The 23747-nt window shown below is 46.3% G+C and overlaps 3 protein-coding genes across 6 annotated transcripts in view; 2 read left to right on the top strand and 1 right to left on the bottom strand.

Moving 5' to 3' along the window:
* Window positions 1-21802, top strand: part of zgc:158403 (tetratricopeptide repeat protein 39A) — a 24168-nt gene extending 2366 nt beyond the window's left edge. Inside the window, exons 1-18 of one of the 3 annotated variants that reach the window (XM_056610048.1) lie at window positions 10138-10406; window positions 11018-11122; window positions 12126-12257; window positions 13435-13490; window positions 14053-14120; window positions 14206-14270; window positions 14542-14641; window positions 14776-14841; window positions 15685-15793; window positions 15942-16009; window positions 16320-16379; window positions 16616-16777; window positions 16922-17013; window positions 17935-18055; window positions 18488-18599; window positions 19148-19262; window positions 20101-20217; window positions 20979-21801. In XM_056610048.1, the coding sequence (XP_056466023.1) occupies window positions 10372-10406; window positions 11018-11122; window positions 12126-12257; window positions 13435-13490; window positions 14053-14120; window positions 14206-14270; window positions 14542-14641; window positions 14776-14841; window positions 15685-15793; window positions 15942-16009; window positions 16320-16379; window positions 16616-16777; window positions 16922-17013; window positions 17935-18055; window positions 18488-18599; window positions 19148-19262; window positions 20101-20217; window positions 20979-21090 (1695 nt within the window). In that variant the 5' untranslated portion in view covers window positions 10138-10371 and the 3' untranslated portion in view covers window positions 21091-21801. Of the gene's footprint in view, window positions 1-10137; window positions 10407-11017; window positions 11123-12125; window positions 12258-13434; window positions 13491-14052; window positions 14121-14205; window positions 14271-14541; window positions 14642-14671; window positions 14684-14775; window positions 14842-15684; window positions 15794-15940; window positions 16010-16319; window positions 16380-16615; window positions 16778-16921; window positions 17014-17934; window positions 18056-18487; window positions 18600-19147; window positions 19263-20100; window positions 20218-20978 lie in introns of those variants that run through there. The other 2 variants (XM_056610055.1, XM_056610063.1) reach the window with 2 other exon arrangements.
* tspan34b (tetraspanin 34b) lies at window positions 2592-8883 on the top strand. Of its 2 annotated transcripts, none has more exons than XM_056610891.1 (8): window positions 2592-2910; window positions 5616-5694; window positions 6118-6333; window positions 6841-6915; window positions 7016-7123; window positions 7225-7359; window positions 7481-7576; window positions 8392-8883. In XM_056610891.1, exons 2-8 carry the CDS (start codon window positions 5638-5640, stop codon window positions 8449-8451), a joined length of 747 nt encoding a protein of 248 aa, XP_056466866.1. In that variant the 5' UTR covers window positions 2592-2910; window positions 5616-5637; the 3' UTR covers window positions 8452-8883. The 2 variants fall into 2 exon arrangements, with proteins under 2 accessions (XP_056466866.1, XP_056466870.1); XM_056610895.1 differs by lacking the exon at window positions 2592-2910 and adding an exon at window positions 5192-5281.
* Window positions 21752-23747, bottom strand: gadd45gip1 (growth arrest and DNA-damage-inducible, gamma interacting protein 1). The gene is made up of 2 exons (XM_056610908.1): window positions 23319-23747; window positions 21752-22363 (listed from the first exon to the last, which is right to left on the bottom strand). The coding sequence occupies exons 1-2, from the start codon at window positions 23729-23731 to the stop codon at window positions 22078-22080; spliced, it is 699 nt and encodes a 232-aa protein (XP_056466883.1). The 5' UTR covers window positions 23732-23747; the 3' UTR covers window positions 21752-22077.

The following is a 23747-nucleotide window of genomic DNA, read 5'->3' as shown; positions in this document are numbered from 1 at the left end:
CAGGGGGCGTTAAAAAACGCCAGGCACCGTTATGAGGAACCGAAAGATATTTATCAGTCACAGCAGCCTCTTCGGGTAAGTCGAGTAATTTAATGGCAACCGTAAATCTTGCATATCAAGTAGGCTAGCAAACACCGTTGCCATTCAACTCGGTGTGTCCGCTGACTTTCTGCTTAGTGTGAAACTCATAACAAGTCGTGCATGTATGCAAGCGTGTGCGGTTTCGTTTTATTAAGTACCGGTTCGAGAACCGTTTTAGCACCGGAACCGCCTGAAAAGTACCGAGTAGGCACCGGTATCGGATAGAACCCAAACGATACCCAGCCCTACTCCCGACTCCTCCCCTGGCTCCTCCCTCTCCATTCTACCCAATGATTCATCCTCTGTTTCTTTCTTTTGTTTTATTTCTAAAGCGATGCACTTTGTCCTTCCCCTGTTTGCTCATGTAATTTATGGGAATAAGACAGAAGTTATTATTGTACAGTATTTATGAAACTTGTTTAAGATAAAGAGGCTAGTAAGAGTGTGTTACAAGTCCTTGTTTACAATTGGGCTCTTTTGGATTGGCTTGAGAGGTAAGGGTTAACCCAACCCCTAACCCTCTCCTTCAAACACCCTCGGTCAGCTATACTTTACTGTTCAGTAGATTATTTTAATCCACAGCGTTGGGTAGAACCCCTACCGGCTATGTCATGAAAAGACTCTGAATCCAGTCACAAAGTAGCAAGTTTGATAACCAAATAGGAAAGGTTTCTGCCACAGAATGAAAGGAATGGTTGGCTTTAAGGTATTTGACGTCTGTTACATTTGTGACTATGTTGCCGACAGGTCCACGGTTTATGTATTTTAAAGTGTATCTAGTGCAGTGTTCACCCTCTTCAGGCCTGGTAGGCCTGCCATCAGGCCAACATTTCAAACAAAACCAATAAGGCTTCGTTACCCTGACACGATAAGATCACACCAAAAACGACGGCGTTGCGCGAATACATAAAGGGTCAATAAAAGGCTAAGTTTGGAAAAAAATATCGAATACAATTTAAATGTCAAAAATCTTAAGTAATGTGATTATAGTGGAACATTGACAACTGAACCGTGTTCATGATGTGAAATGTTTTGATAAGTTCCTATTTATTTTTATTCAATAAATGCACTTTATTTAAGTCATCTTCTCCTTGTGTTCACTTTTTTGTATTTCCTGATATACCAAGTGAACCAACATTTGAATATTCGAATGTTCGTCGCCTGCTTTTGCAGCAGAGTGGAACGCTCACGTCGTAGTGTTCTCGGGAGAAGGGCATAGGATTAAAAGAGAAAAAACGCCAAATTGGGGACTTATTTCAGTAACTGACAAAATGGCATATATTACTATGTTCACGATAATATAAGACAAATAAACATCTTTAAAACAAAAGAAAATGTGGTTTTGAGTTAAATTGCTCTTTATGGTTTTTCTAGGGGAAAACCTTAGATAATGAGTGTCTTCCATCGATTATTTTGGTCATAGGTTAACCGTTGACTAACTCCTGTTGTGTCAGCTTTAAGTTCGGTAAGGCAACACCCGTCCCTCTTCCAAAGTATGAGGTCACCAGGAAGCCTGTGATTTCAGGGAATGACCTGCAAATGGACGCATTAAATTTTGTGTAAATAAGATGATAGGCTCATAACACGATAACTTTTTGAGTTCTACTTCCGCGCTATGAAGGTTATTTGTTTCTAGTTGACTACGCCGGTCCTCTATGAGAGTATTGATACAAAGGTAATCTCAGTTGCGCTTTCTGTGCGGCCGGTACCCAACACAATCGGGCATCACAAAGCATTATGCCGTAGACTAGAGGGAGGGTGACTGATGTGGGCGCCCTCGTAAGCCTCCAGGCATCTGCTGCACAGGTGCACCCAGCCGACCAACCAGTCATGCAAATAACCAGCCGGCCGAGCAAGCTCCACATGGAATTTAGTTTCAACAAGGAATAAATGTTATGTGGTATTATTTATAGTAAATATTTTGACCTGCACGGGTGTGTGTGTGTGTGTGTGTGTGTGTGTGTGTGTGTGTGTGTGTGTGTGTGTGTGTGTGTGTGTGTGTGTGTGTGTGTGTGTGTGTGTGTGTGTGTGTGTGTGTGTGTGTGTGTGTGTGTGTGTGTGTGTGTGTGTTTGCGCAAGACATGGTTCTGTGTGTGAGACCGGGTTGTGTGTGTGTGTGTGTGTGTGAGATGGTTCTCTGGGTGGATGTGTGTGTGCGTGATGACTCAGTGGATGGATGTGTGAGTGAGTGATGGTTCTGTGGGTGGATGTGTGTGAGTGAGATGGTTCTGTTGGTGGATGTGCGTGTTTGTGAGATGGTTCTGTTGGTGGATGTGTGTGTGCGTGATGGTTCTGTGGATGGTTGTGTGTGTGCGTGATGGTTCTGTGGGTGAATGTGTGTGTGCGTGATGTAGCCATGGTTTTCTGTTGGGGAGCAGAGGGAGAGGAGGGGGCGGGGCCTCCCTCAGGTGTGTGCTCTGGGGAAGCTCTATGCTGCGTGACTACGCACAGGCTCCGCCCACCCTCCCCCCTCCCCCGACCTATATCAACATCCCAGCCCTGAACACTGTTAGCGGGGAAGATCATCCACAGTGACTCGCATAGAGCAAGAGAGAGAGGGCGTGGAGAGAGAAGAAAGAGAGAGAGAGAGAGAAAGAGAGAGTGAGAGAGAGAGTGACTACAGAGAGAGAGAGAGAGAGAGAACCTATTGAGAGAGTGACTACAGAGAGGGAGAGAGAGAGAAACAGAGACTACTGGGAAAACAGAATCGGTGGACTCCTGTTATCGTACAGAGCTCAGCTTCCACAGTAACTGCCTCCTCTCCAGCTACACGTCAGCCCTCGACACACCTGTCCTCCCGCCAGCTTCCAGGAAAAATTACCCCAACAGGTGAGCAAAGCCAAGGTTTACTTAGAATTTGATATGTAATCTGTGTTTTTGTGTGTCTGTGTGTGTGTGTGTTTGTTTGTTTGTTTGTGTGTAGCACAGGTGTCAGATTTATTGTTGTTTTGTCCCGGTTAAATAGGGTGACGTGACAATAGGATTCAACAAAGGTCCTCTTGTCTTGTCCCCTGAGAATGAGACGGCAATTACTGCTCCTCTCCGAGAAAAGCTTTGAGTTCAGTTTGGTGACTGTCGAGGTGAAACACTAAATGAATTTAGTTTTGAAAATAAACTCATGTTGTTCATCATTATGTATTCAGACAACTTCCAGGGAGAGAATATATATAGATGATAACTATGTATCACTCGAAAATGATCGTAACTAACTGTAGATCGAAAAAGCTACTGTAAATATGGCGTTTCAAATGTATATCTTATAGTCACAAGTGTCTTAGAAATTATATCTACGGTTTGTTGTATGGGTATGGGTTATTTCATCACTTCTTCTGTGTGTGTGTGTGTGTGTGTGTGTGTGTGTGTGTGTGTGTGTGTGTGTGTGTGTGTGTGTGTGTGTGTGTGTGTGTGTGTGTGTGTGTGTGTGTGTGTGTGTGTGTGTATAACAGTACATATACAGTCCAATAAAAGAGAAGAGGAAAGGCTTGAGAACAAGGAACTGCATCACTGGGTGGATTGTAATTTTTTTTTTTTTTTTTGGATTTGCAAGTGACATTTGCATTTGAATGCTCACCTGGCTTGCTAATGATCTGGCCATGTGCTCCCCTGGTCAGGTACGAACCTGTCCAGGTACTTCCCTGACCAGGGGAGGTACACAGCTGGCAGGTACTCGTCGGTTGATAACCTGGACAGGTACTCCCCTGACCAGGTACTCCCCTGGCCAGGTACTCCCCTGGCCAAGTACTCCCCTGACCAGGTGGCCAGGTACTCCCCTGGACAGGTACTCCCCTGACCAGGTACTCCCCTGGCCAGGTACTCCCCTGGCCAGGTACTCCCCTGGCCAGGTACTCCCCTGACCAGGTACTCCCCTGACCAGGTAATCCCCTGGCCAGGTACTCCCCTGGCCAGGTACTCAGCTGGTCAGGTAATCAGCTGGTCAGGTAATAAACTGGCCAGATATTCCCCTGGTTGGTTATTCAGCTGGCCAGTTAGCCAGTTTTGTAGGGGACTTACTGGCAGAGCATTAGGAAATAAGACGTAGAAAAGCCAGCACTGGTTGTAGTCTGGAGTCACAGCTCATTATTGGACTTTAGTGTTTTCAAACCTTCTCTGGCCTGTATGTATGATTAACTCTGTTGTTGTCCAGGCAACCGGGCAAACAACCTAACTGGTCTCATATTCGTTAAACTCTTTGTAAGTGCTAATGTATTTTTGGCTGTCTTGCGTAGCAAATCATTTACCTTTCGATGTCTGTAAATCGCGTCTTTACACAATATCTAGGTACAATGAGAGCAACCGTGAAGCACTTTGAATGCTCTGTAAGAATCCATGTAATGAAATGTCTGACTGACGTGTACTACAAACCTCCTTCCAAACCAGATGTTTTCACAGACCCACCCTGTTGTCCACAAACACAATGGGTGGTGTGTTGGGGGGGGGGGGGGGGGGGGGGTCAATGTTTGCGGACAACATTGTGTCTGTCACAAAGGCCCATCTGGTTCTGAGTGGTCCCTTCAGCGCCAGAGACAGACGGCCCCTGATCACTGTTGATACCCTGCGTTCTGATCAGAAGACACCACGTCGTGTTAGTGTGTCACATGCTTGGTGTGCGCACATAGGCACGTGAAACTTCAGGTGCAATTGGGCACAAAGCTCATGATATTTTACGTGCTTTGCTGAATAAAAAAAGTGTACCAATAAAAAAACCACGCGCCTAAGCAGGTGGTTATGACCTCTATGGTCTTCGGTGTGTGTGTGTGTGTGTGTGTGTGTGTGTGTGTGTGTGTGTGTGTGTGTGTGTGTGTGTGTGTGTGTGTGTGTGTGTGTGTGTGTGTGTGTGTGTGTGTGTGTGTGTGTGTGTGTGTGTGTGTGTGTGTGTGTTTGGGTACGGCTCGGTAGTATAATAGCTCTGTTGAGGAAGTAGTTCATTGCCCGATTCTTCCCGTAAATCGGTGTGTTAGTTGTGCGTTGTGTTTTCAGCCGTTGCGTTCCCTTCTTCCACTCAATCTCAATTTTTTACTCAGAGGAATGTCAAGGACAGGCCGGGCAAATAGAGCTGCTGGTCCCGGGCTCCGACCTCACGTCTGACCCACCCCCTTATTTGTTCACAGTGACGCGGTTCCATTTTGTCATTGACTCTAAACCTCATGATACAAACAGCCTATATTTAGCCCGGTGGGAATGCTTGATATCCTCACGGAAGGTAATGGCAGTGTTTATAAAATGTGTATCGAGCATTGATAAAAGGATCAGATAACTATTGGCCTGCAGACGGCCATGTGAGCAGGCCAGGTGTTGCTGCTTGGAGCTCCTGATGTCTCTCAGGTGTTTCTCAAGCCCGCAGGCTCACACTGTCACCTGAGTGACTGCATTAACCTCTCAGGGGTATTTACATGGAATTAAACCAAACTACTGTTCCCAGTGTTGGCTATCGTTGTCTGAGGTTAGCGTAGAATGAATGGATGTAAATTATGTACAACGCACATTTTAATAAATGAAATGACATTTCTAAACAATTCGTACCTGTGTTTTTACAGGTAGACCACATCCACAGTAAACATGGGCTGCTTCGGGTTCCTCAAATTCATGATGTTTATCTTCAACGGCCTCATCTTTGTAAGTGTAACTTCCTTGTTTTTAAAATAAACTTTTGATAAATGCCCTACACTATGACATCTGAAGGCTGATAAAAAAAACAGCTTGTTGTTTTACTGAGAGATTTAATCTGCAGCAACGTATTACTACCTTGTGAGTTGTTTCGGTTATCATTTGATGCGTCCATTTTTTTCTTTCTCTCCCATCGCCTCCTCTTCAACCCCACCCCCTCTCTTCCACCTCATCCACCCCGCTATCTTCTCCCCCAACTCCTCCTCTCCCCCCACACCTCCTCCGTCTCCTCCACCACCTCTCTCACCCTACATTCCTCCTCCAAACAATCACCTCCTTCACTCCCTTCCACCCCATCTCCTTCCACTCCCTCCTTCCTCCTTCTCCACCTCTTCCTCCTCCTCCTCCACCACCTCCTCCTCTCTCCCCCAGGTGGCGGGGGCTGCCCTCCTGGGCGTGGGTATCTGGGTGAAGGTGGACAGTAGCTCCATCATGGGTCTACTCAACCGTATAGAAGGGGCACCAGAGCAGCTGGGCCAGCTGCTCAACGTGGGCTACCTGCTGATCGCCATCGGAGTGGTGCTGGTGGTCATCGGCTTCCTGGGTTGCTGCGGCGCCATCAAGGAGAGCCGCTGTATGCTCATGCTGGTAGGTCTCACCCCTGGTGGGTCTGACCGCTGGTAGGTCTCACCCGTGGTAGGTCTGACCGCTGGTAGGTCTCATCCGTGGTAGGTCTGACTGCTGGTCGGTCTCACCTCTGGTAGGTCTGACCCCTGGTCAGTCTCACCTCTGGTAGGTCTCAGCCGTGGTAGGTCTCACCCCTGGTAGGTCTGACTGCTGGTCGGTCTCACCTCTGGTAGGTCTGACCCCTGGTCGGTCTCACCCCTGGTAGGTCTCACCTCTGGTAGGACATGTAGCATGTAGTTCCTTTGATGGCCTTTAGGTGGTCTCAGGTAGAGACAAGCATGTAGTTCCTCTAAAGGCCTTGATGTGGTACACCTGAAGGCCGATAGCCTTTTTTGTCTGACTCAATTGTTTCCTTTTAATAGCACTGACAGTTTAATGGTTGAACAAACTATACATGTTATGTTTGTAAGTTCTTTGTATTGTCCTGATGTTTTCATTGCAATTGACGAGGCTCTCCTGTCCTTGCAGTTCTTCATCATCATTCTGGTGATCTTCCTGGCGGAGGTGGCCGGTGCGGTGGTGATATTGGTGTTCAAACCAGTGGTGGGTAGACTCAGATTCCAACACATGTGTTATGGCTTCAATTCAAATCCAAGGTTTTTGGAAAGTCAGCGGTATTCGTTTAACTCCTTTGACCTTCCAGGCGAAGGAGTTGATTGGAAAAGTGGGGGACGCCGCGAAGAAGAGTATCGTAAATGAATATGGCTCCAATATTGACGTCACCCAACTTTGGAACTCTACCATGGATGCGGTATGTTGCTATGGCGACACAATGGGATGTGATCTACCTTGGATGTAACTTGCAACACGATTTTTTACCCCGCCATTTATACTTCCTTCCTGTTCTGTTAGCTGGATTGCTGTGGATTCTACAACTACACCGACTTCACAAACTCGACATACTTCACTGACAACAAAGTCTACCCGAGCCAGTGCTGCCATCCGAGGTTGCCGCTCTGTTCTGAAGCTGAAGCATCCAACAACGCGGTAGGTCCTTGTCAATCACAAGTCCCCTGGCTAGACTAACTATGTCATGGAGATCATCTGTCGACCTATACCTTATACATTTTTAAGAGTTCATTATTCCCACTTTGTATTTTTTTCCCAGACATCAATAACTGGTTGCTTCCCGAAGATTGTGCAGCTTATTGAGGACAACTCGGTTGCGATTATTGGGGTCGCATTGGGAATCGCTGCTCTAGAGGTACAGTAAAGGACCTAATGTTGGTGGTTTATTTCACATTGTAAAATGATACTGTATCATAGTCTAACCACATTTCAGGAAAATTGCAGTTACTAATAAAGTGGAAGTCACGCCGTGTATTTTTTATGTAAGAGAGAACTGCTTCATGTGTTGGGAGGGGAGTGCGGGCTGCAACATCTTTCTTTGAATCTCCATGGGTCCATTTGGGGAACAATTACCTCAATGGTCCAACTTCTCTGCGATTCTGGGAGATAAATTAGAGGATTTGGTGTATGAAGCAGAAATATCTTCTAATAGAAACTAGTGATGGGTCGTTTGCGACCGAATCAGTTCCGAGGAACGACTCTTTAACAAGAACGAATAGACCTGATTCCACGTTTCAGTTCACTCTCGTTCGTCTCTATCATTCGTTCTCCAAGACTCGACTCCCACTCGCTGACTCCCTGTTCAGTGTGTTAAGTTAGCAGAGTGGTGCAGAGGGACTAGCCTGGGCCACAATGATTAACATGATTAACCACTACCGGAAACGCGACTGATCGAATGAATGAACAAACGATTCTGAACGGTTCTTCTTGGCGAATTGACCGATGCAAACTGAATCAAGGAAAATAATAATGTAATCCATCAATAATAGAAACCAGCCAAGGGTGACACTTCCCATTTAAGATCACATTTTTCGTCAGAATAATAATAATAATATTGAATAAGTCATACATGTAAGGCATTTGTATCAGCAGGACAAAACTCTGTCAGCCTACTAAATTTGGCCGGTAGCCCTACTGTACATTTAAATGTGCCTCTCCCTTTTCCATCAGCTCCTTGCCATGATCGTCGCCATGACCCTCTACTGTAAGATCGGTTCAAAGAATGGATGACGGACCGATGGCAGTTCTTACCAAATGATTCTTCCTTGATCACAGCAATGAGTAGTGGACTTTGTGCAATCAGTAGACTTATCCTGCTCATCGCCAATGGCATGAACTTAAATTAGTTTTAGATTGTTTTTGTTTGTATACCAAATCTAATTGATGCCTCGAATTAATATCTGTATTTATTTAGGATAGCGCTACAATTGAAAGCGATTAGGCTCACATTTCTCACACTCGCTTCCGTTAAGGACTTCTGTCTTTGGTTTACACTGTTCAGAAATTCCTGTGGATTAACCAAACTATTTTTAAAAAAGAACACTGTGGTTTAAATCTTTTGTATTCAGATTACTGTATAAATGCCCGGAAGGTTATTTTGACGTTATTTTAATGTTATGGTGACAAGGATTTTGAAATAAAGTGAAGTTTATTTCTCTACAGCTCGACTCAATTATTGGCTAATGTAAACTGAACCCTAAACAGAACTGGAAGCACTATAAACTGTATATCACTGTAGATGTATACCAATACTGATATAGTATATTACTATGTACTAGAACTATGAACAGTTTGTTTAACCAGTCTATCGTAGCGAAATATTCGTTCATTGGACAGGTCATAGTTAGATGTGTTGCCGTTGCTGTTCATCATCAGCAACACATTTTACTACTGGCTCAAATGACCATTTAAATGTTACAACAACTCATTTATTTCTCTCATAAGAAGAACCCTTGAAGGACCACACAGGAGGAATATATATATTTTCAGGGAAGTTTAAAGAGGTAACAAGTTCCTTATTTAATTAATAATTAATATTGTGACTGTTAACACATTGAGAGACTGCGCTCTGTTGCCCCCTAGAGTTGAAGGAGAAAATTACCCGAGTAGCGACTTTCCACATGGGACTAGTACATGCTAATGTGTATTTATACTCATTTTTGGATTACCTTGTTGTGTTGTATTAAGACGTAAATTAGCCTTTGGTAGATACATCTGCAACATGTCCCCCTAACACCTATACTAGTGACATTGAACCCATATAGGCCTGATATATAACACTTATACCTTACACCTGTCCTAGAGATATAACAAAAAAAAAGAATGACTGAGGTTTTTCTTACATGAAGGCACAGTCCGACTGTACTAGTTCATACATACTAGTTCGTACATATTGCCACACCACCCCTGTGTGGCAATATGCATGAATTACAACGTAAATTTGAAATAGTGCGTTTAAACGTTAAACGCGTCTAATTGGGTACATGACTCTTTATTTTTAATCTTAGACCAGTCGATCTGTATGCAATGATATCGATACACAATTAATGTAACATGGGTGTTTAATGGCATCTAGTTTAAAATGTATAACATTATTGAGTTGGCTTTCAGGGTTGCATGCAGTCTTGCGGGGCCAGGTTGTACGTTGTCTATTTAATAATATTAAAAAAATAATAATACAGAGAACATTGCAGAGCTGAGCCATAGAAATTTCTTCATCGTCTTTTTTTTTTTACAAAAGTTCCCATTGGCTTACAAACAAGCCAGCGCTGACCTAACTAGTCTTGTCTATGTGTTCTTCTCTTTAATGTGATATTATAATCAAAGAGTTAGGGCCAGTGTTAGATTTGGGTTAGGGTTATTATGGTTTGCGTAAGGGGTAGCAGTGTAAGGTGTGCGTGGCACAGTGCCTCGGCTAAGGAGGAGTCAAGCGAAAACTCACTCCGCCCGCAAAACATGACTTCAAAGCAGATCGGCACAGTGAAGCGCCTCGGCTACAGCGTACGGATATTCTCTCCCGCTGTCTCTACTCTTTTAAGGGAAACAGTGGAACAAACCGCCTGTGACCTTTTTACCTTTCGGACTTGAAGCCTGGATGCGTGTTGTGTTCTCTCCTAACTTTGTGCAGGTGTCCGCAGTGGCTGGGCTATCATGTCCAATGGGAAAGATGCACATACGAAAGACAAGTAAGACACTGATGTATTAAATAAGTTTCATTTGAATAAGTATTCTCCTTTTTTCTTAACGACTGTTGAACTTGGTGACTTGAGTGACTTCAAAATGAAAATAAGCCTTCTTTTTTTCGTTTCCTTCCGAATTGTGGTTTCTCTTCTGTTGTTGTCCCTCTGTCAACAAGAGTCGTCGGGCAACAAATTCCAAAAATGTTTTCCATTTTCCAGTTGTCCGGATAGGTTGAGGACTGAGGTTATGAGAAGTGGGTGTGGCTGCTACGAGATTTTTGGCTTCTTCAAGGAAACGTGAATAAGAATGATGCGTGAATGACAATGCAGCCGTTCTTAAGTGTCATGCTACTTTGCAGAAGTGCTCACGGTGACCTCATGCGCATGCTTGGGTGACTGAACGATTCTGTGTGACCGCACGGGTTCTGTGGGGGTTGCCAGTAACCTGCTCCGGTACCAGATTAGTTCAACAGGACGCATGTTCGTTAACATGGTCCAGCCGTTCACTTAACATAGAGGGGGGATATGTAGCTCTGTGAAGTGAATGACAACTGTGTGTGTGTGTGTGTGTGTGTGTGTGTGTGTGTGTGTGTGTGTGTGTGTGTGTGTGTGTGTAGCCCCTCCAAGGGGAGTCTGAAGGAGAGCTTGGATGACTGCATGGAGGCCCTGGACCTTTTCCTCAACAACCGTTTCAGAGAGAGTATGGAGAGGCTGAAACCACGGTAACCGCCCTCACTCATTCCCTCACTCACTCACTCACTCACTGAACCCACCGAGAACCATTGGGCTAAAAGTCAGAACCCCCCTCTCTCACTCATCCCTAGAGTACAGAAAGACACAGATGTGTTGGAAGAGACCGATATTTTAGATAGAGAAGCAAAGGTTCCTATCTAATGTTAATTAAGAGTGTGTGTGTGTGTGTGTGTGTGTGTGTGTGTGTGTGTGTGTGTGTGTGTGTGTGTGTGTGTGTGTGTGTGTGTGTGTGTGTGTGTGTGTGTGTGTGTGTGTGTGTGTGTGTGTGTGTGTGTGTTTAACAGGGAGCTCTTATCAGCACTAGGCGGTAGAATGGAGCTCCCTGATTGGTTGACTTCTCTCCAGGATGTTTGCGAAGGTTGGACAGCCAAAGGCCCAGACACACGAGAACAGCCTAGAAAATAAACATCTGACACACACACACACACACACACACACACACACACACACACACACACACACACACACACACACACACACACACACACACTTCATTAGTTGGTTTTGTTCTTTCTAGCACGGTGTATGATGCATGTGTAACCTAAATCATGTTTCAATCAGTCCCTCTGCTCATTCTACCTTCCTATCACACACATACACACAAAACACAGGCACACACACACCTGAACGCTTATCTCAAGTTGGGAGGGAGTCAAACACCACCGTACCCTCCCTCCCACTGGGTTTGGTAGCAGTTTATGTTCTCCAAAAGGAACCGGTATCTATATTTGTGTCGTTTGATGTTCTACCTAAAGAACAGGTATCCATATTAGTGTAGTTTTGTGGTGCACTTATAACGGCCAGTACTCTTCATTGGATCTCTAGGGTTCTTTTTTTAATGACATCCCATCTTAACCTGTGTGTGTGTGTGTGTGTGTGTGTGTGTGTGTGTGTGTGTGTGTGTGTGTGTGTGTGTGTGTGTGTGTGTGTGTGTGTGTGTGTGTGTGTGTGTGTGTGTGTGTGTGTGCGCAGCGTGAACGAGAGCATGTACCACGCCCTGATCTACGCCACAGTGCTAGAGATGCAGGCCATGATGACTTTCGAACAAGATGACATCTCCAACGCTGCGGCCACCATGAAGAGGGCCCAGGAAGTCTGCCAGAGGTCAGTGTGTCCCCTACTAGAGGTCATGGGTCAGTGTATCACCTGCTAGAGGTCATAGGTCAGTGTGTGACCTTCTAGAACTGTATGGGAGAGGCAGTGGGGACATCGTCCAGAGGCCAGTACTGTTCAGACAGAGGTTCCACAGAGGTCATGTAGGTCTGGGAGATGTCAGAAATGTTTTACCCCAACCAAAGGCGTGATCTGTGTTTAAAACACACCCAGTCAGCGCTCTGATATCTGAAATGGTCGGTCTATACTCCAGGTTCCCAGGTTCCTGAACCGTGAAGCATGTTCTGCATGTAGCCTATATTCCTGCTTGTTATATTGTATAGATTCAAATGGCTGACTTCATAGTTCTTAACTAGTTGTAAACTTTGAATGTCTCGTGGGCCTATTGGACATATAGACAGTGGTTTAAAGCACCACTTGTCTATTTATCTGACAGTAACAGCAGATAAGTGGCAATAAAATTTGTCCGATCTGTTCATACTCAGTTCCGTGGTTCCTGAAACGTGAACAATGTTCTGCATGTATATTCCTGCTTGTATTATTGTACATATTCAAATGGCTTACATCATACTGGGAATGTCTTGTGTGCCTCTCGGAAATAAAGACAGCCGTTTCAAGCACCACTCGTCCACTTATCTGACAGTCACAGCAGATAAGTGGAAATATTTCACTTGTAAATGAGTCTGTGTCAAAACTGGGCTTCAACTATCTTGCGTTTGCTTTGGAGCAGAACGTTTTGCTGGAATCCATAAAGGGAGTCGGGAAGTTTGTACCAATGTGGTGTATTTAATGTAGGTTTAACTTGAAACATGTCGTCCTTTGTTGTTAAGTATATATTAAAGGGGAGGGTCCCATTCTGTATTTTCTAACATAATGGATCCATGCTTTATACATTTGTTCTGAAGAAAAACTCACTTTCCACCACAAATCCTAGAAATGTTGACCATGGACATCATTGTTCCAGGATGTTGAGTCTGCATGGGGTCTAATAGGAACACTGAGGTCTATGGTCCAACAGTGATGACCCATCCCCTGTAACAGAACGTACCCCAACCCTTTAACAGAGCTTACCCTTGCCCTGACTGGGTACCCTTACCCTAACTCGTAAACAGAGCTTACCCTTACCCTGACTGGGTACCCTAACCTTAACCCCCTGTGTACATTTCAGGTTTCGTCGAAAACCTCCCGGGCTGGTGAAGTTTCAAGGGGAGTCGATAACTGAAGGTAAGGACCAGCACCTCCTGCCCCTCCAGCCCCTCCAGCCCCTCCAGCCCCTCCAGCCCCTCCAGCCCCTCCAGCACCTCCAGCACCTCCAGCACCTCCAGCCCCAGGGTCAGGGTCAGGGTCTAGTCCCAGGGTCAGGGCCCAGAGTCAGGGTCAGGGTCAAATCCCAGGGTCAGGGCCTAGCCCCAGAGTCAGGGTCAGGGTCTAGTCCCAGAGTCAGGGTCAGGGTCTAGTCCCAGAGTCAGGGTCAGGGTCTAGTCCCAGAGTCAGGGTCAGGGTCTAGCCCCAGAGTCAGGGTTAGGGTCGTGCCCCAGAGTCAGGGTCAGGGTCTAGCCCCAGAGTCAGGGTTAGGGCCTAGCCCCAGAGTCAGGGTCAGGGTCGTGCCCGAACCAGGATAAAACATTATGGATCTCAGGCGGGTAGCCCGGGTTCGGTGAGCTGCAAACTCACTGCTGATTTCCAAGATTGAAGGGTGTGTGTGTTTGTGTTTGTGTTTGTGTTTGTGTTTGTGTTTGTGTTTGTTTGTGTGTGTGTGTCTGTGTTTGTGTGTGTGTGTCTGCAGAGCAGCTGCATGCTGAAGCGTGTTTTGCTGAATGCCAGCTCCAGAGAGCTTCTCTCACATTCTTACAGGTAAACCTCCACTCACCTGTGGTTTTTTGGTGTTCTTGTTGTTGTGATTCTTGTGATACATATTGTCAACCCCAATCCCTTTCAGGATGAAAACATGGTCAGCTTTATCAAAGGAGGAATAAAAGTCCGCAACAGTTACCTGATATACAAGTATGACCCCTTATAATATCATCTGTAGACTAGTAACTAAAAAAACCATCTGTTGCTTGGGAACACAACTAAACATTTTTAACCTATGAATTAAACTAACCATGTGTAAACTAGGTACTAAACTAACCATGAAAGATGCCCATGGAGGTTCAGAACTCTTCCAACATGTTAAATGTAGCCATTTTTATACCTTTGCATAAAAGAAACATCTTGGTCTCCATTAGTCTCATTGTTATGCATTGTTACCGTGGTAACGGTCTGACTCCCCCAGAGAGCTCCACTCATACATCCAGTCCAAGGACTCATTGGTTGGACCAAGCCACCTCCACCTTGAGGGAGGTGTGGCATTCGGTATAGGGGCTTTTAATTTGGTAAGTCTCGAAATATAGTTTTGAATAGGGGCTTTTAATTTGGAAAGTCACAAAATATAATCTTATTGAGTCTTGAATCCTTGTTAGAGTGTTCCAGCCTGATGACCTCACGTAGTTATTTCTTTGCCTGTTAGACTCTGTCCATGTTTCCTGCCCGAATCCTGAAGGTGTTGGAGTTTGCAGGATTCTCCGGCGACAAGGTATATTATATATACTCATCGTCTATCTTCACTTTCAGCACTTGTTCATCGTACATCTTCATCACCGTGCCTCCTCTGTATCTAGTACAAACCTCCTCATGTATGTTACGGTTCAGGACTAACCTCCTCATGTATGTTATGGGTCAGGACTGACCACTCCGTGTATGTTATGGGTCAGGACTAACCTCCTCATGTATGTTACGGTTCAGGACTAATCTCTACATGTATGTTATGGTTCAGGACTAACCTCCTCATGTATGTTACGGTTCAGGACTAAGCTCTACATGTATGTTATGTTTCAGGACTAAAGCCTCCATCTATGTTATGGTTCAGGACTGACCACTACATGTATGTTATGGTTCAGGACGGCCCCCCCTATGGATGTTATGGTTCAGGTGGACTAAGCTCTACATGTTATGGCTCAGGTGGACTAAGCTCTACATGTTATGGTCCAGGTGGACTAAGCTCTACATGTTATGGTCCAGTTGGACTAAACTCTACATGTTATGTCCAGGTGGACTAAGCTCTACATGTTATGGTCCAGGTGGACTAAGCTCTACATGTTATGGTCCAGGTGGACTAAGCTCTACATGTTATGGTCCAGGTGGACTAAGCTCTACATGTTATGGTCCAGTTGGACTAAACTCTACATGTTATGTCCAGGTGGACTAAGCTCTACATGTTATGGTCCAGGTGGACTAAGCTCTACATGTTATGGTCCAGTTGGACTAAACTCTACATGTTATGTCCAGGTGGACTAAGCTCTACATGTTATGGTCCAGGTGGACTAAGCTCTACATGTTATGGTCCAGGTGGACTAAGCTCTACGTGTTATGGTTGCAGGACTACGGTTTGTCTCAGCTGCACAGCGGTGCCACGGTGGTGAACCTGCGCTCCCTTCTGTGTGCCCTGCTGTTGCTATGTTACCACACCTTCCTCACCTTTATACTTGGTGGGTACACAAACACACACACACACACACGCACGCACGCACGCGCGCGCGCGTGCGCGCGCGCACACACACACTTTAACACTTTAACAGTTTAACACTTTATATCTTTAGAAGTTACAATTTGCGTGTTTTTCTTTGTGTGTCTCAGGTACGGGGGAGGGAGAGGTGGCAGAGGCTGAGAGGCTGCTGGCTCCATTCCGGCTTCGCTACCCCACGGTGAGTGTCCTCCTGCCCCGACACACGGTGACCGAGCCCTCAGATCTCAGAAGACTCATCGCTCTCCATCTGGGTGGAAACGCCCACTTTGGGTGTCACCAGTAGTATTCATGTTGTAATCTGTTACAGCTCAAATAAACCAGGTGTAAGTATTGTATGAAACTAACAGTAGGGATGTTCACTTGATGGGGGTTATTCGAATAACAACATTTGAAACGATTAACGTTCTATGGGTAAAGCTTGTCATTTAAGTTTCTGTTGACCAATGATGATTGTCCTCTGGACTGATGGACCATGTGCTGATCCCCAGGGGGCCATCTTCCTGTTCTTCGCTGGCAGGACGGAGGAGATGAAGGGGAACATAGACAAGGTGCGTTTATCTTCCACTAAGCTTGACCTACTCCTTCACGCCAGGTTTAACCCCCTATAGTGTAGAGACAGCCTCATCCTCTCAATGTAGCATCAGCATTAGATGTCAGGAACAAAGTATTATTGCTTCACTTGCCAGGAGACTACAAATACCTGTTAGGATTAAAGTCTGGGCTAAACCGGACCTTCTAATGATCTCTTCATGATATTATTGGATGTGCGTTGCCGTGGGGACAGGCGGTGTGTCTCTTTGAGGACGGCTGCAAGGCCCAGCAGGAGTGGAAGCAGTTCCACCACATGTGCTACTGGGAGCTGCTGTGGTGCTTCACCTACAAGCAGCTGTGGAAGATGGCCTACTTCTACGCTGACCTGCTGACCAAGGAGAGCCGCTGGTCCCAGGTAGCCTACAGCGCGCACACAGTACGCGCGCCGCAAGCAGTGCGCGCACGATCGTCACACTCCAAATGATACAAACGCAAGCACCAAATGAACTCCATCTGAGGTTGCTTTTACAATACAAGTCCCCTGTCCCTCATCTCCAAGGCGATGTACGTCTACATGAAGGCGGCGTGCCTCAGCATGCTCAGCAAGGACGAATCCCGACCGTTCGGGGAGGATGAGGTGGAGCTGTTCAGGTATCTGTGGCTCTCCTCCTTGGCTCTGTCCCTCGCCCTGCCGCTCCTCCTAGCGTAGAGTGTCCCCCTACTTTCCTTCCCCGCTACCGCTACCTCGTAGGGTGTCCCCATACTGTCCCTCCCCCCTCCCACACCATTGTTGGGTACCCCCATACTTTCCCTCCCACCTCCCACACCATTGTTGGGTACCCCCATACTGTCCCTCCCCCCTCCCACACCATCGTAGGGTACCCCCATACTGTCCCTCCCCCCTCCCACACCATCGTTGGGTACCCCCATACTGTCCCTCCCCCCTCCCACACCATCGTAGGGTACCCCCATACTGTCCCTCCCCCCTCCCACACCATCGTTGGGTACCCCCATACTGTCCCTCCCCCCTCCCACACCATCGTTGGGTACCCCCATACTGTCCCTCCCCCCTATCACTCCCAGGTAGGGGTTCCCCTTGCTGTCCCTCACCCTACCACTAGCAGGTAGGGACGGGTAGGCTGTCCCCACACTGTCCCTCCCCCTACCATGCCAGGTAGGTGTGTGTGTCATGGTTCTACAGTGAGTGTAGCAGTCGTGGCGCTTTGAGCTCCAGAAGCCTCAAAGAACGGAGCGAGTTGTGTCTCAGAATGCATTTCATTTGAAGAATGGCTGCTAACATGAAGAGCCCAAATGTAATAATGTCTTAATGTAACACAATAAGTTCATAAAGAAATATGAGGGAGGGGGTGAGTTTAATGAACACAATAAGTCATGCAAAACATTGGTGAGTTTGCATTTACAATGTCTGTACTGCCGCTTACAAGATGTGTGTGTGTGTGTGTGTGTGTGTGTGTGTGTGTGTGTGTGTGTGTGTGTGTGTGTGTGTGTGTGTGTGTGTGTGTGTGTGTGTGTGTGTGTGTGTGTGTGTGTGTGTGTGTGTGTGTGTATCAGACAGGTTCCTACTCTGAAGCAGAAGATAGCGGGAAAGTCTCCGCCTACGGAGAAGTTTGCGATCCGCAAAGCGAGACGCTACCGGGCCTCCAGCCCGGTCAAACTACCTGTCCCTGTCCTGGTACACGAACACACACACACACGCATGCATACATACCTACACACATGCACACATACACGCACACGCACTACATCGTGTGACTCTGACACCCTTAGTATACACAGCTTGTTCACACTTATCCTCTATGGAGGACGCAACCACCGCCGTGTAATCCCCTGACCCCAGTGTGTCTCTGTGCTCTACGTGCTTTATTCTCTACTCTGTGCTCTAGTCTGTGCTCTACTCTGTGCTCTACTTTATTCTCTACTCTGTGCTGAACTTTATTCTCTGCTCTGTGCTCTACTCTATTCTCTACCCTGTGCTCTAGTCTGTGCTCTAGTTTATGCTCTACTCTGTGCTCTACTTTATTCTCTACTCTGTGCTCTACTTTATTCTGTGCTCTACTGTTCTCTACTTTATGTTCCACGTCATGCTCCGCTCTGTGCTCTACAGGAGATGATGTACATGTGGAACGGCTTCACCATGATCAGGAAGTGTCCCGAGCTGACAGACGCCATGATGCAGACACTGTTGGAGGCGGAGCGCACCCTGGCTGCAGCTCCTGGTACTGCAGAACACCATTTGTTATCTGGTTCTAGCTCTGGTTCTAGCTCTAACTCTAGTGCTTTCTCTAATTCTATCTCTGGTTTTAGTTCTAATTTATGGTTCTGGCTCTAGTTCCAGCTCTAGGTCTAGCTCTGATTCAGACTCTACTTCTAGCTCTAGCGCTAGTTCTAGCTTTAGCTCTGGTTCTATCTCTAATTATAGCGCTATCTCTAGTTCTATCTCTAGTTGTAGCTCTGGTTTTAGTTCTCATTATGGTTCTAGCTATAGTTCTATTTCTGTTTCTAGTTTCAGCTCTAGCTCTGTGTTTTTCCACTGCTGCTGGGCTATAGCAACAAACACATTTCTCCTACTGGAGATTAATAAAGTTGTATGGTATCGTATCGTAGTTCTAGTTCTGGTTCTGGTTCTAGCTCACATGATGCCACAACAGCTTGTCTAATTTCCCCAAAACCCCAGCCGTGGTCCTAGCTAACTAACCGATCGTTACTAACCTGTTAGTTAGTGTGAAGCCAGTAACAAACTCCAACCCCCCCCCCCCCCCCCCAGGGAACGATTACTCTGTGGACGACTACTGTGTGATCCAGCTGCTGAAGGGTCTCTGTCTGCAGAACCAGGGTCGGCTCCGCACCGCGGAGGAGTGCTTCAACAATGTGTACCGCAGGTGAGGTTCCGAGGAGGTGGAGTGAGTCACCGTGGCAGGGGCGGCCTGTTTACTCAGACAGAGGAAGGCGACAGCTCTTTGTTACCAAATGGCGTAACCGCTGCAGACTGCAGGCATTAGACAACATTCAATGGAAAGTTACTGGAGACTACTGTTGACATGTGAATTAAACTTGCATATCAGGGTTGAGACCAGCGGTCTTGTACATTCTGACCATGATGTTCAGTTTTCCCATTCCTTAATGACCCGTCTCTACTGTCTAACCCCTACCTGCTCCTTAATGACCTGTCTCTACTGTCTAACCCCTACCTGCTCCTTAATGACCTGTCTCTGTACTGTCTAACCCCCACCTGCTCCTTAATGTCCTGTCTCTGTAGTGTCTAACCCCCACCTGCTTCTTAATGACCTGTCTCTGTACTGTCTAACCCCCACCTGCTCCTTAATGACCTGTCTCTACTGTCTAACCCCTACCTGCTCCTTAATGACCTGTCTCTGAACTGTCTAACCCCTACCTGCTCCTTAATGACCTGTCTCTACTGTCTAACCCCTACCTGCTCCTTAATGACCTGTCTCTACTGTCTAACCCCTACCTGCTCCTTAATGGCCTGTCTCTGTACTGTCTAACCCCCACCTGCTCCTTAATGACCTGTCTCTACTGTCTAACCCCTACCTGCTCCTTAATGACCTGTCTCCACTGTCTAACCCCTACCTGCTCCTTAATGGCCTGTCTCTGTACTGTCTAACCCCCACCTGCTCCTTAATGACCTGTCTCTACTGTCTAACCCCTGCCTGCTCCTTAATGACCTGTCTCTACTGTCTATCCCTCACTTCTTACCAGTGAGAAGAAGATCCGGTACGACCACTACCTGGTCCCCAATGCTCTGCTTGAACTCAGTCTGCTCTGCATCAACCAGAACCGCCGGGACGAGGCTATCAAGCTGCTGCACAAGGCCAAGTGGGTCTTGTAGTCTTGTCCTCTTGTCCTATGGTCCGTCTTGTAGACTCTGTCCGGTAGTGTCTGTCCTGTAGCCCTGTAGTCCATCAGTCCTGTGGTCCTGTAGTCATATGGTTGGTCTTGTAGATTCTGTCCTGTAGTCCATTGGTACTTTAGTCTCTGTCCTGTAGTCCATCTTGTAGACTCTGTCCTGTAGTCCATTAGTCATGTGATACTGGAGCTTCTGTCCTGTAGTCCTATGGTCTGTCTTGTAGACTCTGTCCTGTAGTCCATCAGTCCTGTGGTCCTGTAGTCATATGGTTGGTCTTGTAGATTCTGTCCTGTAGTCCATTGGTCATTTGGTACTGTAGTCTCTGTCCTGTAGTCCATCTTGTAGACTCTGTCCTGTAGTCCATTAGTCATGTGATACTGGAGCTTCTGTCCTGTAGTCCTATGGTCTGTCTTGTAGACTCTGTCCTGTAGTCCATTAGTCATTTGGTACCGTAGTCTCTGTCATGTGGTACTGTAGTCTCTGTAGTCCTGTCGTTGGCACAATACGGGGGGTTTGTTCCTAAAATAGAGCATGTATTGCCCTTTCCGAACCTCACTCCAAACGCACCCTTTAAAGTAACTAATTTATTTTTTATTGCTTAATATCTGGACATGAAATATTACACATGTTGGGATGTATCTTCATGGTTAAATACACCTATTGTAAGTCTCTTTGGACAGAAGAAATGGCTGATAGATTTATACTTTTAATGACTTCTATCGCCTTTTAGAACGAACTACAAGGATTACTCCATGGAGTCGCGCACACAGTTCCGCGTGCACGCTGCACTCGCCAAGCTGAAGGTGAGCCCCACGGAACAGGAGGAGATGACCCGCATGTGAGAGGAAGAAGAAAGACCCCTTACTCACCCCCCCCAAAATAATAAGTCTTCCTGGCCCAGAAGAATGCAGGCCATACTGTGTTAAAGATCATCACCAGCAACATTGGCATCCAAGTGAAGAAACAGTACCATCTTCTGGTGAACCACAGCTACTGCAATTACAGTGCGATTTAAACAGAAAGGTTCCATCAAATGATGTAAGGTTACGTCTCTCTGTGGACTCCAGTTGTGTGGCCGGAGTGTTTGGTAGGGATTACCAAAGTATGTGCGTGGCTATGCCAATGTCAGTGTCATCTCAGCCACTTCCTTGAGTTAATTCTGTGTGAATGAAAGGTGAAGCTTTTAATCGCCAGTCCTGTAGTTTACATGTTTATAAAAGCATCACATCTTCATGTTTTACATTGAGTAACCTCCAGATTGTAATAGAAGGAGCTTGTAAGCTATATATACGCGACAGATTTTCTTTGTAAAAATTCAGTGTTTTTTTCTGGAAAGAGTCTAGTTGATTTAGTTAATATATGGTGTTAGTGTAGCTATAAGAAAGGTTCCCAAAAGGTATGGAAACCTGTGATTTAAGATTTTTTTTAATCCACGTACAAAATGAGTAATTATTTCAATTTACGTTGACCTCATGTTGGAAACCATGGGTAAGCTTTTTTTCCGTAAATAAACTTGCAACAATGGTTGTTGACAGATTTATTTTTCATAATTCATTATTTTAACATTACATTTGAAATGAACAATAAGGATGTATATTTTTCAAAACTCAGAACGCACGGCCAGCCTGCTTCTGGACGGGCGGGGCCAGAGCTCTCCTTGACGTGGACCAGTTGGTGTTCCCCACCGGCACAGCTCATGTCCAGTCCAGACCTCAGTTCATCTTCTAGAACCACAAGTGTCTTAAATCCGAAGGGGGGTGTTTTGCATGTACGTCCTACAAAACACAACCGTGAGTTTATGTACAGGAACAGGAGGTCTGCCCACTCTGTCACTCGTCCGCGGGGGCTAGGGGCGTGGCCGCCTGCTCCTCCTTCTGCCGGCGTTTCAGAAGCTTCTTCTTTTTCTTCTGCTCCTTCTCCACCTCGGCGACCATCTCCAGGAACTTGGAGCTTCGCGGGTCAACGGCGTAGCCGAAGCGCTCGCGGGCCTCGGCCAGCAGCTTGTCTTTCCGCGTTTTCTCCTCTGCCATCTTCTTCTTCGTCTCACTTCGCTCGCGCCGCCAATCAGCCACCATCTTGGGCATCTTGGCCATGTTGGACGCGATGAGCTTCTCCCTGAAACCACATGGAGAAACGCGTTGATTACCAATGTGAAGAAAACACGCACCCGACGGCAAAATCTTGACCGACATTTACATTCTTATCCCCATGGCTATTCCAAATTCGTTCAGAGTGGTTTGGTTTTAGGAACTAGGTATTGCATCCCTTGGATCGTTCTGAATGCAGCCCCATAGCCTAAGTTGGTTCTGATACAAGCGTGTGATGAATGACTCACTAATCAAATCAAATGTAATGACCTCTCAAATGCACCTCCATCTTGCACTTCACCATACAAATCAGAAGTACAACCACTACCACAGTGACCGCAGGGCGGACGTCAGTGTTTCATAATGAATGTATGTTAGCAGGGGGTGAATGTCGACACTTAAATGTTACACTGCCAACACATTAAGCACCATGTATGCAGTGACTTTATTTAACCACCAAGTTTAACAAACATCTCACTGACAGTATGTGGTAAGTATTAATCTAAGACTGAAACACCTGTGTTATTCACAACATTTGTCAGTGTGAATATTTTCTATTTTGAGCAGCAAAGAGACTGATTTCAGGTTAGATGTTGGGCAAGACATTGATGAAGGGTTATTTGATGGATATAACAAAGTTAAAGTCAACCACCGGCTGGGAATAAGTCATCCATGAGGACCGGGGACATTTCTTCAAAGACCCGTAAGGAATCTGACAAGTAGGTAAACCACCACATTTAGTTAGCGAGGAGGGGCTAATCCTGCTCAAGGATGCCTGCAGGTGGAGGTCAGTGGGGTTCGCACCAAGAACCTTGAGGCGGGGTGTCAAACATCCCAACCCAGTAGGCCTACATTATCTGGATCCAACACCAATTTCTAGCAGGTAGGTTTCCAACATCGTCTCCATTTCTAACACGTATTCGGAGGTCGAAGTAAATGTTAGTGGCCAGCATTAGGTTTACATCACAGGAGTCCTAACTCACTTTGCTCGTCGTTTAGCAGCTTCCTCTTCCTCCCGTAGACTGATATTCTTCAACATCACCTCCAGTGTCGGATGCCACTCTGCCTCGTCTTTAATCATCGCCTCCAGCTTCTCATCGGTCGGCCACAGTGTCGCGGGGTCAATCCCCGACGCGTCCCCGTATCGGCCATACCGCTTGCGGTCGAACTTCTCCGTAAGCTGCCATTCGGGCGTCTTCTCGCTGGTCTTGTCGGGGATGTACGGATCCTTGAGGTTCAGTTTCAGCGGTTTGGCGTGGTAGTTTGCCGTATGTGTTAACACTCCATATTGTGGTATAACAGGAATAAAAGGTTTTAATGTTGTAAAGGTCTTAAAAGAGCGAAAGAGAATCCCCGTCCTCACAGCCAGCACGGGCGCCGCCATCTTTCTTGACATGAAGGAAGGACCCCGC

Source organism: Gadus chalcogrammus, chromosome 2 (assembly GCF_026213295.1).
Source record: "Gadus chalcogrammus isolate NIFS_2021 chromosome 2, NIFS_Gcha_1.0, whole genome shotgun sequence".
In the NCBI taxonomy this organism is placed as follows: Eukaryota; Metazoa; Chordata; class Actinopteri; order Gadiformes; family Gadidae; genus Gadus; species Gadus chalcogrammus.
The sequence above is the reverse complement of the archived record's forward strand: the minus strand, read 5'-3'. Positions and strand labels throughout refer to the sequence as shown.

Bases quoted from the DNA above. Each gene is read 5' to 3' on its own strand.
- tspan34b (XM_056610891.1), top strand. From the start codon at position 5,638: ATGGGCTGCTTCGGGTTCCTCAAATTCATGATGTTTATCTTCAACGGC. The intron at 7,124-7,224 runs GTATGTTGCTAT...CTGTTCTGTTAG, and splicing joins GGAACTCTACCATGGATGCG to CTGGATTGCTGTGGATTCTA. The intron at 7,577-8,391 runs GTACAGTAAAGG...CTTTTCCATCAG, and splicing joins TGGGAATCGCTGCTCTAGAG to CTCCTTGCCATGATCGTCGC.
- gadd45gip1 (XM_056610908.1), bottom strand. From the start codon at position 23,731: ATGTCAAGAAAGATGGCGGCGCCCGTGCTGGCTGTGAGGACGGGGATT. The intron at 22,364-23,318 runs GTGAGTTAGGAC...ATGTGGTTTCAG, and splicing joins GCTGCTAAACGACGAGCAAA to GGAGAAGCTCATCGCGTCCA.